General features: G+C 39.6%; 1 protein-coding gene across 3 annotated transcripts in view; it reads right to left on the bottom strand.

Moving 5' to 3' along the window:
• The window catches only part of col5a1 (procollagen, type V, alpha 1), a 77,862-nt gene extending 58,059 nt beyond the window's left edge, over positions 1–19,803 (bottom strand). For 2 of the 3 annotated variants that reach the window (XM_020634643.3, XM_065965989.1), the window contains exons 1-2: positions 19,396–19,802; positions 2,440–2,607 (exon numbers count right to left, since the gene is read on the bottom strand). In XM_020634643.3, the coding sequence (XP_020490299.2) occupies positions 2,440–2,607; positions 19,396–19,495 (268 nt within the window). In that variant the 5' untranslated portion in view covers positions 19,496–19,802. Of the gene's footprint in view, positions 1–2,439; positions 2,608–19,395 lie in introns of all 3 variants that reach the window. The other variant, XM_020634644.3, reaches the window with a different exon arrangement.
• Positions 19,804–20,925: the final 1,122 nt, after the last annotated feature.

Here is a 20,925-nt window from a genome sequence, read left to right as displayed (position 1 = left end):
ATTGTTGTATCGATCCATTTCCCTCTGCTAATCTGATCTATTGCTGCCTGTACCTCAGCACCAATGTGTATAAGTGTTCTCCTTCAGTGTGTTCTCCAAAGATTAAAAAAGTAAACCGACATAAATGATTATGAGGACCATGATGATGTCAGCTTAAGGCCATCATTGACTGGACAGTGTCATCTAGCCACAATAGTCCAGACCACAAGTATGAATGCCTAGTAACAGCTTACCCAATCATGTGACAATGTAAGAGAAACATTATTAACTTGTTGTGATGCCAAAAAATTTTGTTCTGCATCATTGAGAAAAACTTAATACGCAGTAAAGACGATATTTCTCACATTTTGAATCTGCATATGTGCAATGATAGATGCTTTTTGTCACAGATTAGTCAGGATATAGAGATGACATACACAGACTACTGAGACACAGGAAGTGTTTGGTACAAGTTAAATGAGGGCAGACAGCTTTAATGCCCTGTTCCTTCATTTCTCATTCACTTAATAAAAGGTAAGAAAGGACTCTTCTGTGTGCAGCGCAGTCTCAAATGAATCATCCCTTCCACATGTTTGCCTAATGATTGCATGTCTGCACACGTTCTTTTCCAACACATCATCACAGACTGTCTGTGGTTACAGGGTCACGGGCCAGTGTTTTCTCAATCCCAGCTTCTGCGGTTTTTATTACAACAATTACAGTCATAATAAAAGAAGACATTTGTATGCCTTTGTTTGTACGCCTATCTGTAGCATTGTGTTAGCTTTGGGAGACTGGATGCTGTGCTGGTAATTTAGGCAAATTGTACCTCCAGGCTCTGTGCCAGAGTCATAACTCAGCAGAAAAGTTAGTTAAACTAGGAAAAAAAAGTGTTGGCCAGAATGAGCTCACAAGTTTAGCTGCCATGCGGAATATATGAGCTGTACATTGTGTTAGTGTCGAGACGAGAGAGCGACCACATCACAGATGCCTCGACTTTTTTGTAAGGCCTTCAAGCCACAGACGGCTAGTTATTCTGTTTGCACCTAAAGACTGTGTGGTGCCTGCTATGAACTCCTCCAAGCTGGTTTGTTTTATGTGGACTGTTATTTTGGATGATACAGAGTTGGTGTGTAATTACAGCATGCGTATCTAAACGGAGACTCATAAGGGCTCTGCTGTCACAGAGCTTCAAAGTAAAGAGTATTTGTTTGATTGGAGAGCATGATAGGGCATGCAGGCTGACTTTAAGCCCCAAAGAAGAGCCATGACATGGATCAAAGGTCCACTAAGGCCAATGCAACGCCTCAGACGACCATGAATGGGGCTGTCATCCAATCCAAGCTTTGTAGGGGATTTACTCACAGGAAGGGTTACTAGTTCTCCCTGTTTTATGCTTCTAAACCACATCCATGCATGCTCTTCATCTTTCTTTCTTTCGTTTTTGAAGCTGCAGGACTCCAATCACAGTAATTTCAGAAATAGGTCATCTGGGGTCACAGAAATATGGTGTCGAGATTTTCTACTGTAAAACAACAAAAGAAAGAAGAGTACAGAAAAGGGAGCATGTCTCACCACAGACAGAAGAAACACAAAGAGAAAACACTGCAGGGCAGCAGAGGAATCATAGAGGGAAAGATTATGGCGCTAGAGGGAAAAGAAAGAAAGAGAAGGAGGGAGGAAAGATTGCCGGGAGAGAAGGGGAGGAGAGGGAGGAAAGTGCTACTGCAGCGCAGCATAGAGCATAGCGCAGAAACCCAAAGCCACGTCAGCACAATAGAACGAGGCAGAAGTGGAACCCCAGACTTCCCTCCCCTCTAAAACCCCTATTTTCACAGATTTTCCATGGGCTGGCTCCTCCTACAGCATCAAATATTACAGGGCTAGAACTCACATGCATCTGATGGTTTTGAAGCCACATTAGATAGGAGCCTTATTTTTCTTTATTGTTTGAGGTGTGAGTCGCAACATTTTACATTTGTACAAGAGGAGCTGCAAGGAGACAGTATGTTTTAGTAACAAGATAAACAAGTTAACAGGGGCTTTGAGGATGAAACAGCAGGCGTACCCTTCCTGAAATCTAATAAACCAAAGATAGAGCTGACATACATAATCAAGTTACAGGAGCCAATAAAAGTTCCACCTCCAGGGAAAGGAAAGGAGCAGGCCAGGTGGGAACAAATACAAATTGCTTTCCAGCTATGTTCAAATGTTGTAATGCTACAGTTTACAACAATGTGGGGTGAAAAGTCAAAGAGAAGACCAGATGGCAGAAACAGAGGCAACATGTAAGAAAAGTTGAATACGGTGAAGAAGAATCTGCTGAGATAATACTGAAGTGTTGTGTCGGAAAATGAAGGTGGTTCTAATTTCCATCAGTGCTTTGTTTGATGTCAAGGAAGAAAAAGTGAGTGCTTCAACAAAGAAGAAGACATGATGGTATTTGCGTCAGATACTCACCTGGATACAGCTGTTTGGTGGGGGCGCTGAGCTGGGCGTCTTTGGATACTCTGTAAGCCACATCGGGTCCTTGTGTTGACCGCCTATGTGAGCACAAACCCGTCGTTTTTGTAACACCCTCGGGTAAACTGTGAAAATCTAAAATCTTCAAGAGGTCTGATGGTTCCGCTATGGAGAGGGAAAAGAGACAAAAGAAGAACAAAAGGATGTCAGAGTTGAAATTCCTTTCAAATTTAAACTGCAAAGTACAAATCTTCCAACCCCTATATCAAACAGTTTATACAATGCTTTTATAGATATAACATCCTAGAATTTATGCTCATCAAATAAACTGAAATTATGGCCCATTTTCAAACCATTGCCTCCATTTTCTGTCCTCTGCTGACTCAGAGGGTCTAGTTACTCAGCAGGAGATTTGGCTGTTGTGGTTCAGAGAAGATTTCAGTTTTCCATTTAGACGCTAAACAGAGATGTGCCCATTTATAGATCACCATGATCATGGGTTCCCGCTGCAACAAAATCCATCCTTTCCATCCATCTCCCTGCAATGCTAAATCCACAGCTCCCTCCCTTTTTTTGCCACAACCGTGCAATTAGGACACTTTAAGGCCGGTCGGCCCCGGCTGAGACCGGGCCACCGCAGAAGAACACTGGGTCAGAACAATGTGACACGGGGTTTGACCCTGGACCGCACCCCACGCATGCCAAAACCACCCAGGACAAACAGCTGTTCGTGCAGCCAGATGCTCTCACAACCAGCTTTACAATGACAACCATTAGCATCTAGCCTCGTCCCAGCACAGGAATGGACTGAAAAGGACACTGGATTACGTCTATAGGGACAGGGACAGGGTGTTTAGAGGCGGACCAACACTAAAACAAGGAAGCAGGCTAAACAAAAGGAATTTATGGCACAGGAGTTTAAGAAATAAAACAAGACAAAAGCAAAAATGCTGTGGTATTCTGCTGCTGGATGCTTTTTTTTTGTTATGTGAATGTGGAGTGTCAAAGGAAACTGACACACAGGTACAGCAGTCCTAGTATCAGGCTACAAAGACCACACACGGCGTCCAGGAGTTTAAAAAAAAAAAAAAAAAAAAGTCAATTGCTCCATCCATCTGAGAGCGAAAGGGAGGCTGGGAAAGGTGGAGAGCGGAATGGGCCAAGCAAGAGTGTTTGTACATTCTGTGTTACCGTGCAACAACCTCCAGCTGGATGTCATTACGCATGACTCACGTGCTGCAAAGATCAATTAGAAGAAAAAAAAAACGAGACATTCTTCAACAAAGGTTTCCATTTATGAGGGCTTTGGCCGCGGATATACGTCTACAGCTGTGAAGTGAATGTGGAAAAAAAAACGTCCTCCTCATAAGCTTAATGTGAGTCTGATTGCATGTTGCTATCTTATTATCAACACACACACAAAAAAAGGGGGTTCATTTCCAGGTTTCTCAAAGTCATGAAGTTCATCGATTAATAAAACCATGTGCCTAACAAACACAAAACATCAGAGATCACAGGACAGACAATGACTCAAGGATATGGGAAATTGTTTCCATTGCTGAACAAAGTCAAAAGCTCAACACACTTTTTAAAGATTGTACCCGTTTATACACTCAAATACGCACACAAGAGGCTGAAGCAAAAAAAAGTATTCCACCTAAAAAAGGGAAGATTTAAATCTAATTAGTCAAGAAGACTCGGGTTGGATTCACATTTTACTGCTGAAGCATCTCTGCACTTAATCTTTTAAGGTAGCTGAAAACTTTATCTTTATTTTCTATTCACAGGATTATTAGCATGAGAGTGAATTAAACAACCTCACCAGAACACCCGTACCTTGAGATTTTAATGTCCTAAACCCCTAATGACCAGCAGTACCTCTTTGGGACTGCTGGTCAAGCTGTCGTTCATTTTTACTTCAGCTTCAGTCCTGATCCAGTAATACTGTTAATAATACAGTGTTGAGATTTTAAGCAGTACAAAATGAAGTCAATGCAGCACCTGGTGTTTATGGCAATGTTTGATAAATGTGCATTATAACGGTAAAACATGACACTCATGTTTACTCGAGTTTAGCGTGTCCCTGAAATACATAAAGCAACAAGAAGTAAAAGCTGAACCGTCAAATCAGGTTTGACAGTGGCACAGTCATTACAAAAATAATTGCTCATAACAGTATAGACAAAGTCTGAGCCCAACGTTTTGAATCAAAATTGTCGGTTCAGAGTCTGATAAATTTGGTTGTCTTCTCTAGTTCAATCTCTCCCCCCAAACCGTCCCACTCTTCCTATCTCAGAGGAAGTCTGTCTAATCTAATCCCCGGCACTTAAGTCATATTCAAATTTTAAGGAGTGAGGATAATATAGCTGGAGGCAACACATTAGGCAGATGCAAATACACATCAAAATAGTTCATGTGAGCCAAATATTTAGATAAGCACTGGATGTGTAAAACCAGACATCAAAGACATCACAACAACCATATAAGTGAGAGCGCATACCACAGGACGACAGAGTATAGGCAGGTGGAGGGTCTAAAAAAATTGACGGTTCTGCCTGTCATCAACCTATAATGAAGAGACAGACAAAAACTCACTCACCAGGCAGAAGTTATCCATCAATCACCATCATGACAGAGGCTCATTTAATGAGCTTGTCTCTGAATGCTCTGGGACAGTGTTCGAATATGTCAGGATGTCAAGTGATGGGAAATGAAAAATGTACATTATCTATTACACTGGCTGCTTTGAAACTGAGGCCTGAATGCAGGTTTTGGAGATTGTAGAACTAGAACAAGTAAGTAGACAATAAGTGGCGACATCCACTATTCAGCTCTGAAAGTATTCATAATCAGAAAAGAAATGTGCTTTGTCTTTTGCAGCTAAAAGTGTCAAATTTGTCATTTTCAAGGGGCAAACTGGTAACTGAATATATTTGTATATCGCTGGCTCAGAGAGACAGTGCAACTATTAGAAAATGCAAAAAGTATTTTAGAAAAGTACATCCATGCATTTCCCAATAATGACATAAATCATTAGGAAAATAAAAGCAAGCACAATCTCTCAGTTCAGTATTACAGTCTCATTTTTCAAACAAACTACTCCAAAAAACATCTCCCTTGACACACTTAAAAACATCACTCAGACTGACACAGTAAGCTACAGTTTCTCAGCCAAGAATACAAGAGGGGTAGGTGACACATACACTGGCACAAAAATCTTTTTTTTTTTATTAAATACCATTTTAACAAGGACCTTGGTGACCAAAAGCAAAGCTAACACTTGTTGCCCTTTACCCAGACAGCCACAAATGGTCCCTATAAAAAAGCCACAACCCTCTGCTATGATACTACAGTCACTGGCTGCCAATATCCAACAGCACAGTATCCTTTAGGAGGTAGATTAATTGATTACTGATGTTTGCAATGAGAGAAGTCCGTACAAGGCATGGAAGTAGCCTCACTGTGGTACAGTGAAACACAGCAACCTCTGAGTTTACAGGTCAGATTAACCCCACGCTGCAGTATAAAAATCTGCTAATGGTCTGTCGATCACGTTTATGTCTGTGACTCGCAGACTGTTAAAACAGCTGTATCCTCCCTTTTCCATCTCCTCTTTCCTTATATGGAAACAACTTTGCGTAAGTCTCACAGTTCGAGACTATATTACGGTAATATTAGATAGGATACCATTACAATCAGTTGCATTTTATTGTCTACTGGTACAGAAAGTTATTCACAAAACTGTGAATGGGGTTAATTGAAAAGTAGACAGTCTAAATCCTATGTGCAAACTATTTCAACTTATCAAGCAATCGGCGATAAATGATTCAAATACATTCCTCCGGACAACAGACTCACCATCATAACAATATGGCTGCCGTAATGAATATAGGCTAACTGAAGCTGGCTCACAACACATGAAATAAGTCAGTATGAAGAGCATCCAGTTGATGCCAACCACATCATAACTCCTTCTGTGGAGTAGACTGTTTTTCAGCGAACTCACACAAACAAAAAGTAATCACTATATTTACAGCAACCATTGTTCTCATCCCGCTCTTTGTAGTTAGCTCATATGTGAATACTGCTGCGTGCTAGGAAGTTAGCTAGTTTCCGAAATGTGCAAAATGCAATCACTCCACTGCTTGAAAGACTTATCCCCAACAAACAATACTATGGATATTGAAAACCTGGCAGGGCATTGGGTTATACTACAAGTAAAAACAGCAAATATAAGCTAACATTAGACAGCAGCTCCTGTTAGCATCCATCTGCTTCCAAGCTAGGGTTACATATAGCTTAGAGGTAGAAGTCACTAGCAAACATTAACATTTGCTCTGAAATTGTTAACAATCATATTACCAAGCAGTAGGGTTAGCATTTCAACCACTTTTTTCTCCGACTGCCGTACTAGCCAGGAAGTGGCTGAATGCTAACCTCCATTTACCAGTCCCCATTTACCATACAGCTTACAGACATAACAGCTTTTGAACTTCACATCCTGACAGTGAGATCATAGAAAACAGGCTTCTGTATGAATATGGTCAACTGTCATCAGGGTGCCCAGGCTCAATTCATACTTGTTACCACTCTTTCCATCAAAGTGTTATTCAAACGTTCCACTCTCACATTTCCATTTTCTAATTTCCTTTTCCTCCAGCAAAATCTGTTCTATCAGCTTTTTCATGGATGTTTTTAGATCCCCTGAATGATCTAAAAGCGGCCACAGGGCCTCTGCAGGGTCACCTGGAGGTGAGCCAGGTTTAGAGGGCCAATTAGCAGCTTACAGGAAAAGAGCAGGAAGGTGAAAGGACATCATAATATATCTCTGTGCAGACACAAGGTGGAAAATAAAAGCCCTACCAAAATCTATCCGGATATTAGTGAATGTATTTTCCAATAAGATGGATGAGACAAGCAAGAAATCAACAGCTGAGCCATTTTTCTGTGTTAAATAGTTAGACAAGCGCAAACATTATCGAGTCCGGTTCCTCGCTCTTACACACCCTCATTCATGGATTTCTGTCACCAGCAGTCGACCTTGCGGCGGAAACTGTCCTGACCACATCCTAAGCCGCAGGTATGCCTCTCAGTCCCAACTTGTTAAGGTGAGATGTTTACCCACTTAGCGTGGCAGACCCCTCGAGAGACCAACACATCTTACCCTAGTTGCTAAAAATACTTTTTTTTCCTTCCGACCACAGCTACTCACATCCAAGAGGCAGGTACACAGAAACTGTTTATACCACACGGCCTTGTGTACATTTGCTCTTTGCAAGTCTGCCTTCCCTCATCTGATGTTTGAAATAGCCTACTTTTGCGAAACACATAAAAGCATTGCTGTAAAACACAAAGTATCTTTAAAGCCTTCACGCTCTTGAGAAGCTTTTTATGGATTCTTTCCTTTGCATCTCATGTTATCCTCACAATGCCTCCATAACCACACTGTGGCACTATTCCAGATGTTTATAACCCTTGGATCAGCCAAAGGGCTTTTGCTATCAACAAGTACATGCATTTTACATCAATATGAGTCAGTGCAACCAAGGACATACAGTAAATGTTCATAAGAGAGCGCTGGGCTACTCCCTAAGTGTAAATGTGGTTGACTAGTCTTAGATGGATGAGCATAGACTATCTACTTCTAATCCCACAGTTACATCTCCCCATGCCATGTGCACAGTCACAACTGGTACTTATAATCTCTACATGAGCAATTAAAGGGCTCTCTCTTTGATGTAATGTGCTATAAGAGGAGCTTGTTTACTCTCTTTTATAGGTTTGTTTGTCAGACATGGGCTGGATGAGGTTTCAGTGTAGTAAAGCATAATGAATTCATAAAAGTATACCACTTATATGTGAATGATTTAAAGTGTGTGGTCAAACGTAAAACATCACAGCAGACTGCGAGTAAGATTTGTGTTTTTTACAGAGATCTTCTGCTCCATATGCACTACTCTTTACATCTTTCCTCTCTTTCTCTGAACAGTAGCTCGAGCTCCAGACTCATAATCCTGCTCTCGGCTCAGTGCCAAGACTGTGGTGTATCCCCTTCCCCTGACTTATCCATCCACTTTTGATTTCCACAGATGCACACATACATACACACATTCTGAAACAACACTTATAGCGTCTCCAGACGGCACCATTTGGTTTGACAAGAGGAGGGGTGCCGGACCAGTGAATTAGGACTTTTTCATGGGGGGGGGATTAACATTCTTCACTCTTTCCCTGCCCCCCATCCCCCTCCTCCTTCTCAAACCCCTCCTGAAGTGAGGCCTGATTCTCCAGGCACATGCTTGACCTGGCGCTGAGGACAAGAAGTAATTAGCAGCCATAGAGAGGACCCCGCAACTCTTGGAAACCAGCACTGCCGAAAACAAGGATGCCCAATGAGAGACTTCCCCCTCCTAGAGCGCATCACAGACAGGGAGGGTTTAAGAGTCTTTGCTTTTTTTGTTGTTTCACCTTATGCTGTTATAAAACTTTAACTGAAGCCACCTGTTGTACATCATTTTTTAAAAGAAGTAGTAAGACATTCTTTACTTTCAAGTGACTAATAAGCATAAAATAACTTTTGTTAAATTCAGTTTATTTAAGGGGCTTGCAGCTGGCATAATCACCACCTCATGCTCATCACTAGCTCATTTTTTCCCAACTTCAGTTGGAAGTACTTTGTGACTTATGTTTCTCTGGATGTACAACAGTTACTCTTCATTTTAGCATTATTGTTATCCAATATATGCCAGTTGTCGCTGACAGTAACTGTCTAAAGTTTGAAAGAACTGCTTTTCAGTGTAAAAAATATCAGGAAAGGTTTCCCAAAAGGAAATTTCTAATCTGAGGATATAAACTACCTGAAAGGGATCTTACCAATACTAAGACTCTCTTATAAGATTTATTTTTCTCTCTCAAAGCTTTTACCTCACATTACTCCAAAATACTAAGACACACTTCCTTCAACATTGACCGTAAAGTTGTTGCTTCTGGCTTTCACGTGACCAGACCTGGAAATCATACTGCAGGCATTACGTGTGCTACATTGAACCCATTACACACACTGCATGGACATCCTGTGAGAGACAACACACAGAGCAGAGAAGCAACCCATGAGTAAACTAATAACCATCACAAAGTTGAACGGGATGTCCGTAAACCAACTAGATACCAAGCAATCACACACACACACACACCAACATAGGCCTACAGCCTAGCTTAGTTTAACCAACACATTTCTTGATATTCACTGCTCAAACTAATGTTTTTCAGGTACATATTTCTGAAGACAACAGTTTGAATTCTGCATAAATGTCAATGTGACAAAGGACTTCACATGTTTTATTCTACTACTGAAATGAAACAGTGTATACCAGGGTTTGTCTGACATGAAGAAATATATCAGAATAAAACTGACATTTGAATGATATACAGCAAAACGTTTTGTTTTTTTAAAACTAATTTAGCCAATAATCAATCAGTGTTGCTTGCGCACCTCTGATTCAATGAGAGGAGATTTCTTTAAATAATGGCACATTAAAGCGCTGAGTTAATACATTAAAAAGAAAATCTAATTCAAGCCATAATATGATCTTTCAATATACACATGTCGGTTTGGCTGCCAATGAGCCTCCTTTTGTCTAGTATGACTAGTAGTTTATGGGGGCTAATGTAAGCTAACATTAGCTAACTGACACTAATGAGTCAATCAATTCACTTCATGACAAGTTTCTCTTTTAGCTTTCTTATTACCACTTGTTGCCATCATACCTCAAGTGTAATTCATCAAAAATGTAAAGCCAAAGTAATAGCATTAGCAATAGCAATTATGTTGTCAGCTGCTTTGTTTTGAGTAAAGATCAAGTTTGGATGCCAGCCAGATGAAAGTATGCGACTATGACGGGTAAGAACTGAGGCAACTGAGGACAGTGTTTTGTAAATGAACTCATAAGCCGGTATCACTTCAGTTTCTTTTTTAATCAATCACCTTAAGTCCAGACATTAAAGGACACTGACCCAGTGACCTGAACCCAGAGCTGCATGTGAATGGGAACTTTTTCATTGTTTCTACACCTAGTGCTTTAATTCCCATAGTCATAATTGAATTCATTCAGAAGTTTATCATGGAAATTCAAAGATTTACAACCACTTCTGATTATGAAATGACAAACAGCCTATAGCTGTTATATATGCAAAGACAGAATGTGCAGAGAGCCTTGAGAATTTACCCCTGCACCAACGAATGAGCTGACCCACAGACAAAAACACAGACCTGTAAGACGATCCAAAATTCTTTCAGAAGTTTTTCAGACCAGAGCTTCTCTTGTGTACTCTGGAGGCTCAGTGCTTCAGCCTTTAGACTCTTATTGCTTTAACAGGGGGAATACCAGATGGTTTACTTCACTGTCTCCCCGCTGCAGCTCACAGCAGTGCAGATAAATCACCGCCTGCCGTCCACCACAAAAGATGGAAAAACTGAGTCAAGATTCCACGGTGCACCTCCGAATGATCATTTTACAGCAAGAAAACATGTGAAGGCCGTCGTCGTTTTAAAGCTTCTCATCTCCTTTCCTAATTCCAAACTCCTTTTCAATTTGCACCTCTCTTAAGTTTTACATCCAAACCCCTATTAGCAACTTTATGCCCCTCTGTCTGTTTTGAGTTTGTCCTGATTCATATCCTTTTCCCTCACACTTTTGATGGCTTACTGCAGAGACATTTATGATAGTGTAGACCCTGCAGCAACTGACATTACAGAGCCATTTCACCACCACACTGACACAAAACAATGAAACTGGATCTATTAAATATAAAATCCTGCATGCTAATGAAGCTCTTCCCCTTAGCTCAGGACTGCAGCACGAGCAAAACTGGCACACTTCACTGAGACACTTTGGCCTCTTGTTGAATGATGGGAATCAATCCAAATATGAAATGTTTGCTAACAAAGGCTGAGTTTCATCATCACAAGTGCCCTCAATGACCCATAAACATTTTGAAAGAAATATTTCCACAGTCATATTAACACAAATATACAGCAGCAGAGAAAGTAAATTAATACAAAGCTTTGAAAGGATCTTTAAAAATATTTAAGATTCAACTAAATTTTTTAAAAATGAAATCCGGTGATGATTGGAGACTAATAACGACAACTGGAGAAAAGAAAGTTAATGCACGTAATACATTAAAAACTGTTCAACATGATGATGAAAAAAAAAGCTATAGGGAGGTGGGGAAAGAGTGATAATGTACACTTTAAGTAATTTCAGCCTGGAGCAGGAAAAGCTCCCCAATCTGTAGTGCCAAATAAACTACCTTAGTTGCAGTGACAGTCAAGTCAACTTTCAATCTATCTCCTTTTGACACACAACCAAAGTCATACATGAACAACACTACCCCTGCGAGTCACCAGGCACTACTGTGAGAGGATAAACTGACCTGAGGCTTCACCTGAGCCATCAACTTCTAATCGTCAAAACGAATTACTCGAAATGTTTTGTTTTGTAACATGATAAAAACATGAAATGTCGTTTCAGATAGGGTTAAAACAAACATTCATCAAACAGAACTCCCTGTCAAACGTGGTTATTTTGGTTTAAATTATGCACTATATATTCCCATTTCAGTGCATGTATCTTGGTTAACATATAAAACTGGTATTTGTTCATATTCCTTGTTGATTGTACCTGGTTTTATCTTTGTTTATGCTGTTGCTGAGTTTTTGGTGAAAAAATAAAAATCCACAGTTTGAGACAGGCTTTTATTCTGAAAAAGGAAATGGAAGAAGCTAGCTACTTGTGCTAGAGTAGGGGAACTTTGGATTAAAAACTTAAAAACTGTCACGAGATGAATATTTCTCAAGGTGTTTTTAGTTCTTTCATCACATTTAGTATCAACTATTACTGGTAGTTTTATTTGTGGAAAGCTATATTTTATGATGGGTTTCATTTTTACGTTTTAATTTTAAAGAAATTAGCCAACTTCCCCCTCTTGTATTTAAATGGGCCAGCCCAAGGCTTTAAAAAGCCCTCTTTAACATTGTTGCTGGTTTGGTCAGAAAAAACTGAGCTGCATGTTTGTTTGTGACCCTCAATCTAAGTAACAGACCCAGATTTATTTTCTTATGTTTCTTACTCTGTTTCCTAAGAGTTTTAAGTATTTGCTACTTTGTCTTTTCTCCAGATGTTGCTAAATAAAGCCCTAATAATGTATCTTTCCCATTGCTGCTTCATCCCACACATGTTGACTTAGTTTTACAAATATCGTTTTATACAGCAACAAAAAAAGATTACTGTCTGTCTAGATTTTCTTTTTGCAACAATAGCATTTTGGCTAAGGTTAGCCAGAGATCATGAATTAGCTTTCATGCTAGTACAGTTAACTTGTTGTGTTTGCGCTTCAATTCACTGCTTTTCACCCTCAATATGAAACCAACAACAACAGCCTTTCACTTAACTTAAGCTAATCCTGTGAGTGCATAAATGTAACCATTATAAAGGTTTGTCATAATCAAAATTCCATTCTCTGTAAACATTTAAGTGGTAAGTTCAGTGTGGTTTTAGCAAACATGATAATAATCTCAATTGAAAATATTTCTCATATTAGTACAAAACCCATATAGCATTACAAGTCTGAGAACATTAAGTTATGGTTGAAAATATTAACCATGTATACTGTATATCATACAGGTGACAGTGTTATTTAAACATGTATCTCTGCTGGTATGAAAAGTTTTCATAGCTCCTCTCCTTCAGCTTGCTTTAGCACAGACTAGTGTTTGCGGTCAAACTCTAGCTGGGTCCCTTGTTGCAACAAAACCAAACTAATAAAGCCTAAGGCTTAATTACATAACACTGCTTAATAAGCAAAGACTTTTCTTAATTTGATGCCGCCTTTCCATTCCAGCTCTCTCTAATTAAATCACACATTAAAGTAAAAATAGAAATCATCAGACGACTATGAAGTTTCTGCATTGACCAGAACCCATTGTATTTCCCCCTCATAGGGAAGAAATGCTTACACTCAGTTTTCTCCTGCCCAGGCTGTGGCTAAGCTCTGGCAGGGGAAGGGGGAATGGGGTTGGAAAGGATGAGTCATACATTGCTTTCCATGCTCAATGATTATAATACCCCATTACAGAGAAAAGCACTGTTTCCCAGCTGAAGTGAATTCTCGGCTTGTGAGCCTGGACCAGACTTAACTGTTTCACTCTGCCGTGCGCTACATGCTGCAGAGAGCATACTGTTAGATTCAAATAACAGAGCGTGAGCTGCATCAATTTTGACATCACTGATGTGTCTGTGTTTACAATTCTTCATTCAATGCCTCTATTGTGTTCCTTTTGTCTTTTAGGGGGGGGCACATTCAGACCCTTCTTAGAGTTCTCTGCTTGAGAAATAACTGATTTTTGTCTGTTTGTTTTTAGCAAAAACTTGCTTCTAACTTTAAAGGCAACCGTTTGGCTTCGAATCAAGCATGCTGTGTAATTAGTACAGTGCATAATTTAAGCAGCACCAATTATTTGACCCTTGATTATTCTGGAGATAGACAATATACTGCTTTGAATATGGCAAATAAAGCCCTAATTGTGCTGCACAAAGGCTCTACTAAACCCTAACACGGGTCAAAAACTTGTCCTGCATATTTTGTTTTATCTTCCATGTTGTTATCAGGGCATTAGAGCTGATTTACAGACTCCTTTCCACAAAGCCTGCATTTACAGGGCCGAAGTGGCACATGCACTTGCAGGGTCACTGCCTCTCTCCACAGTCCAACTAACTCAGATTCTTTCCTCTGCGCCGCAGCAATGGGCACACACAAGAAGCCATTTTTTCTCACCGCCACTTATCTGATTGAGTTGGACATGACCTCAGGATTGTCACTTATAGGTGAGTGAGAAACAACCCACTCATAATCCTGCAAAAACCTTGTTACATGTCTGACATAAAGTCAATTTCTAATTGGAGCATGTGATGTCACTGTGTCTTGTTTTATTTTTTATTTGAACAAGCTGTGTTTGAACTAACAGGCCAAAGTATCAAACTTTATCTTTGCCCTTTTATTCAGTCATATGAATGGGTATTTATTACATAGACTCTACATGTCCTAAAACTGCATTATTTATAATGGCCAGCAGGGGGAGACGGCTGCTTCAAAAATTAGTGTGATCGTGTGGAACCAGATGCCGAAATGAACCGACTTCTTAGTTAAATTATTAATTAAGTAAAATGTTTCCTGATACTTTTGTAGTCTCACTGTGTAGTTTCGAGCATTCTTTAATACAACATGATGTTTAATTTTGTTTTTGAGTGTAAGCTTGGGTGAAAAAATACGGTCAAAATTGCAAACTTAAAGCTGCTAAAGAGAGTTTTTTTATGCTTTATGGTGATATTGACATAAGCCCTTGTTTCATTGCATTTCAATGCTAACACTGGTTTCAATCAGATTCACAAAACCTGACTTTAGACGTTTTTCAGATTCAAAATATAATTTTCAATATGAATTCCTTTAGAGGCGTTGTTGTCCAGATATAAAGAGGTTGTGAATGAAAAACAGCTGCCGACCAGCTGTATCCGACCTTTAACCCTGTCATAAAGTTGGCTTGCTTAAACAAAAAGAACCTTTTAATGACCCTGGAGGTGTAGGCTATGTGCAAACCTAGCTGAAACACTGCTATTATTTGAACAAACTGAGCTATATGGCTGCAGATGTTATCCGATTTAGGAGTCTTCTCTAAAAAACCAGCGCAGAATGGTGTATTTTCTTTTAAAAAATGCATAGCTCTTTTTTTTTTTTTTTTATGGTCCCCTGTTCCACCACGAATGGGAAGAAAACATCTGGAAGACATTTTTTCTGGCTTTTTGGAGGCCCTAGCAGACAGCACAATGGAACTTATCGATTCCAGATGTGAAGGTCCTCAGTAAAACAGCAAAGCCTTCTTCTGTTTATCCCCTTAAAATGTACGTAAGGATAAAACAAATATCATACCCTTAAATATGGCCTAGTTCCTGTATCACGACATTGTTTTCTAATACCTTAGCATATCCTCAGGTCCTTTAACATTGTCTTCTTTTGCTTCTTTGGCCAAAATCTGTCCCTGTTTTCTTTTTAAAAGGTATCCAAAGAATGTTATTTCAGTATTTCTGATGACCTAAGTACTCCACCAAAGTAGGTTCTGCTCCTGTGTGGATGTTTGTAACTGACTTAGACCATCTTAAAACTTCTGGTTGATTAATGACAACAAACCACAGTGAAAAAGAATCAAAACAGATATTCTTAGACCTGTGAAAAGATTCCACTGATTGAGAAAATTCAGTAGAAAAGGCAACTCAGCAGAATCTCAAGAGGAACCATTAGGGGTAGATGGGTGTTAAGTTACAATTAGACTCATATAATTGAATCACATGTCTATAAATACAACTAGCAAGACTCTCAAATTAAATTATATCTTGTGTTTTTTTTAATTTTTATTCTGCATCTAAAGCGATTAATTGTGAGAGAATGCAAAGGAGAAATGAGTGCAAAATGTGTCAAATATTTCACTCAATTCTCCTAAAATGCTGACGCATTATATAAAAAATACACACCTTTTTTAACTCCTTAACCTCCAGGAGTCAGTGGGAATTTGAATGAAACAAGGAGGAGTGAAACAGCAAGAATTCCTTTCTTCAGGCAGTGAAACTGTAAACCTAATAGCAGCGGCAATCCCAAAGTCCTGACCTTCACCCTTGACCACTGACCCCTCTTCTCATTCTTAACCTCTGTGTCTTATAAGCCTTCTGTTGTTACCATGCGTTTAAAGCATACTTCCCTCATTAATGCCAGGGCAATATGACCTCCCTTAAGAACCATGGCAAAATGACTTCACTCAGTCTGTCTAATAAAGCTTGACTTACACACAGTGTGCTGATCCGGCATGACCCAAGGCGCTTGTCATGACTTCTTATAGTTTCTATAGTGTGAAGGAAAAAGAATCAAATGTATAGACTTTGAAAAATATACAGCAATGCCCTAAACATATTTGCTCAGAATACTAATAGTTTAATTCTATTCCATGTCACTGTAAAAATGGAATTTCATGATGAGATTTCAGGCTGACATGCTAGCTGTTTAGCAAGCTAACAAGTAAGGACGAACTCGACTGGAGAACTAAACAATAAAACAACATCATCCTCCCTAGTTAGCACCAAAAACGTGTTTGATAAATTATTAATATTTTCATGAAAACATTTTGGTTTAGAGACTGCCATTTTACTGTTTTTTCACTCTCACCGTCTCAACTTTGAGTCAAGCAAAAGCAAACAGACTAAAGTTAGCTAGCTGGTTAGCACAATGGACAAATTAGCAAGCTAAATTTGTCAGCCGGTATCGGACGAATATGGGCATTTTCACGGATGATGCCATTTTGGCTAAATTTAAATAATTTCCTATAAAAAAAACAACATGTTATCCTATAAGACTATAGATTGGCTGATTAATAAAATGTTGCCATCACATAGTTTTTCCAGCAGAGGGTGCTCCAAGGTTTGACTCTCAGCACTGTCTGCAGCACATGTACAGTAGTAGAGTATCACAGCTGATCTGACTGTCTACTCCACAGTTGGTTAACAATGTATATTCATTTTACATATTCAAAGATATTTGATCAAGAGGGTCATTCAGGCTAAACATACCTATTGTGCTAAATCTGTGCCCAATAAAAAAGTCAATTTCTATTTACAGCTTAAAGAATAATTATATAGGCAGCCATATTTGTAGCCAGTTATTGCAACAAGTTCAGCGGGGGCTGTTGCAGCTTTTGCCTCACTAGCATGCTATTCATCTAAAGAATACCTCCAATCTTGCTACAACCCATACATTCAGTGATTGAAACTGACTGCTTTTACATGCAGTTTTTTATTACAGCTATCACACCACTTTTTATTTCAATTTCAGTGTGATATAAAAGTCAGACAATGTAATATAGCATTTGGCTATTTTAATATGAAGTATTAAATGTGTATCATATCAATTTTTCACAAGTACAGAATGGAAACAAAATAAACTGAGGATTTCGGAGGAATTAACATTTTACTCAAAATAATTCGAAAGCTTGCATTTTCGTGCAGGCATATTGAGCATTAAGTTGACATGTCCCAGAGAAGCAGTGATGCTGGGTCTGGGCAGGCCCATGCAAGTTCTCAGGTGAATATTGGCCTACATCCAGCTCCTCCCTGAGGCTAAGAGGTCATCTGGTTTGGGTCAAGATGATCCTTTTACTGCTGTCAAACTGCCTAAATATCTGGGACTACAACGTTTTTCAATAAAGTTAAGAGAAAGATACAGAACATTTTAATATTCTACCATAATCAAACATTCCAATGAATATTAATGAAAAAACTCAATTATATCAACACTTTACCACATTCACTGCTTAAAGAAGCTCATAGGAGCAACATCTTACACTTCAAGAACAAGATAATTATTTTACACAAACTTGGCTTGTTGCTAGCACTTAATCATGAAGCATTTCCCGTTTGGCTTTTGTCAAGTGTCAAGTATCAGGATTTGAACTGACACCTTGGGCGCTCGTGTAAAAGACTCTGCTTTTTCTCTGTTTTATTAAGAGCTGATTACAACCAGCCTTCAGCATCATGAGCATGCAGAACTAAAGTCCAGCTCCCTTTCCATCATACAGGTCCTGATAAAACTGTTAAACAAACCAGTGTTTATAGGCAACGCAGAAAACAACAGGCTGCAGTGCTTCCTTTATATGTTGAACAGTATTGCCTCTGCAGTGAGCTTGTAAAAAAAAAAAAAACACATCGACTGCACATTTTTCTGTTTTAAATCAAGCATCTGGCTCGGTCACATTCACGCCATCAGCATAATCTAGATCACCTTCTGACTGTCCATGAAGCAGACAGGAGAAGCCAGCTGTTCACCTCAAAGTCCTGTGTCAGAGTGTCACAGCAGACCACCAACCATGCCAGGCAGCCTTAAGGTGCTAATAATACTTGTAAGCAGTCGGACCCCAGCCCCACTTCTATAGCTCCACATGACCTCTGAGCACCCAGAGGGCACAACGGTGCCACACAGCTCGTCTAATGATTAAATAAGTCATGTTTTCCTGTATGTTGACTGGGTTTAACTGACATACCAAACTCCATTCATTTTTTCACATTTGGAGTTGTATAGCTGTCACATGCCAGCGTGAGAAGAACTTGTCGAGTAAAAATAGGGAAATATTTGGCGTTTGGAGTTATGGCAAAGGGCTCCTTGCTTGAAAGCAGTGAGTCCTGATGTTGGAGTCCTTTAGGCGGCTCCACCCTGCCACTTCAGAGCAGCTACAGCCCCTCCCTCTGATGAGAATTATGCTCATCCCTCTCATCAGTTAAAAAAAAATCTTTAAAAAAAAAGTGCTGTGGAAAAAGCCTTAATAAACTGACTTCAACTATCTGCACCTTTTTGAAAAGTTACTATTAGAACATGGTAATAAATCTGCAAAATGAAAAGCAACATCTGGCTATGAATTTTTGTTTTTACACTTTGCAGAGTGTATTTTTTATCATCTTGAGCATATTTATTTAGCCACAATAAGCATTAGTATGTAAATTCAGGCCTCCATCCCTGTTTGGTAGTTATTAAATGTTTCAAAAGTGCCACAACTTTTGCACAATGTCACTGCAGACCAGTTTTTTTTTTCCAAATCCAGGAAAACTGAGCAGTTCCAGCTTTTCTTAAAAGAAAAGCCTCTCTCCTCAAAACTTGCAGTCTTTTGATGCTTTGACAAGTCCCACAGTTTCGGCTACACCAAGCTGAATACATTAGGGCACCACTAAAGGCACAAAGATGAGTTTAGGAGGAGGCGGAGGAGCAGACATCACAGTAACCAAGGAGAGAAACTTTCAGTGCAGAGCAGCTCTAAACTAAAAAATAAAAAATAAAAAATAAAAAACTCTCCCAGCTGCATCTTACCTGAACTTGCTTGCGATGTGACAAAAAGCAGAATCACCGCTAAAGTGATTTGGGCGTCCCTTATCCTCCGTTTAACTTTCCATCTTATAAGGGTATCCATGACCGCCAGAGACGTCCACGGCAAGTGGATTCACTTCTTCAACTTGGAGCAACTAATAAGACCTGTCTAAAGAAACTTCTGGTCAGGATAAAAAAAAAACTAAAAGCCAAAAGTCCCAGAGAAAGAGAAAAAAGGGGGAGGGGGGGTGTAGCGGTATTTCTCAAGCAGCCATAGGGGGTTTGTTGGTGCGCTTTCCTCCGGCTAGTCTGACGGATGTGCACCCGTCTCTCTCCCGCACAGCTCCTCTCCTCTCTGCGCTTCTCAACTGTCCTGCACCGCGGTGTTTCCCCCTCTTTCAGTCGTCACGTACAGCCCCTTCAAGTCCAACGGGGCAACATATAAAAAAAGCCAGTCGTCCCCCCCCACCACCACCACTTCAGGCTGTCAGTCACTCCGTGGACAGGAGACTCAGGCAAATCAGAGGAGTCCATTCATAAGAGGCGGCCCTGTTATTGGCCGTGGGTGGGAGGAAAAGTTTGAGGGGAAAGTTTCACGCCTACAATTCTTCCGTTCGGGATTGTTTTACATGGAGTCTGCTGTTTGAAGAGAGGAGGAGAGGGACAGAGCGGGAAAAGCAAACGATTTCTGAGAGAGATCAGGAGAAATGTATGGTTTTTCATAATGCAAGACATTGTTGTGAGAGGTCGTGATCCTCCGAGAGGGGTCTGACAGTCATGACGACTCAACAGGTGGTCCCTACTTCTGTCAGTAGCCTATTTCTATAGCCTATCATTTGATTTGCTAGTATCCTGTTGAAAATGTTCATTGACTATGTTAAGATACTCTTTATGTCAACATTTCTGCTGGAAAGGCGTTTTTTTTCATTATTTAATAACATTGACTTTTGTTCTTTCCTTTAACTTGGGCTATTTAAACTATACTGAGATAGGAACCGATCCAAATGAGCACCCAAAACTGCTTCTCAAGTGTTGGTTTTTAATCATGTCAAACTGTGCATTTCTTATTTCAGCCTATCCATATGCTCTACTCTTTGCATACGGCCAATCAAAATGGGGAGGATTTTCTAAACTGTCATATTGTGGTCATGTATATAAAAAAAATCTGGTTTAAACTCTTGTGCAGGGGGGTCTATTCCTTTACAAACATCACGTTTCCGTCACTGTGACTACAGATTAATGCATTCATTTTAGACCTTAATTTAGTGTTATTATGACTTTAGAGTGAAGTTAAAAACCATTAAGGTAGACCTTTCTGGAAGTAAAAAACTACGCTGTACACCTACATCGATAACGTTACGAGTGTGATACCTGACTAAAAACGTGACACGTTAAGTATTGAAACGGTTAAAAATCCATCAATAATGAAGAAGATTTTTTTGTTTAAGAGCATTAGTGAGTTTCAAGCCCAAACTCATGCAGTGTTGTCTCAAGAACAGCCAAAAAATGGCAGCTGTTTTTTATAAGCTATCA

Source organism: Labrus bergylta, chromosome 17 (assembly GCF_963930695.1).
Source record: "Labrus bergylta chromosome 17, fLabBer1.1, whole genome shotgun sequence".
Taxonomy (NCBI): Eukaryota; Metazoa; Chordata; class Actinopteri; order Labriformes; family Labridae; genus Labrus; species Labrus bergylta.
The sequence above is the reverse complement of the archived record's forward strand: the minus strand, read 5'-3'. Positions and strand labels throughout refer to the sequence as shown.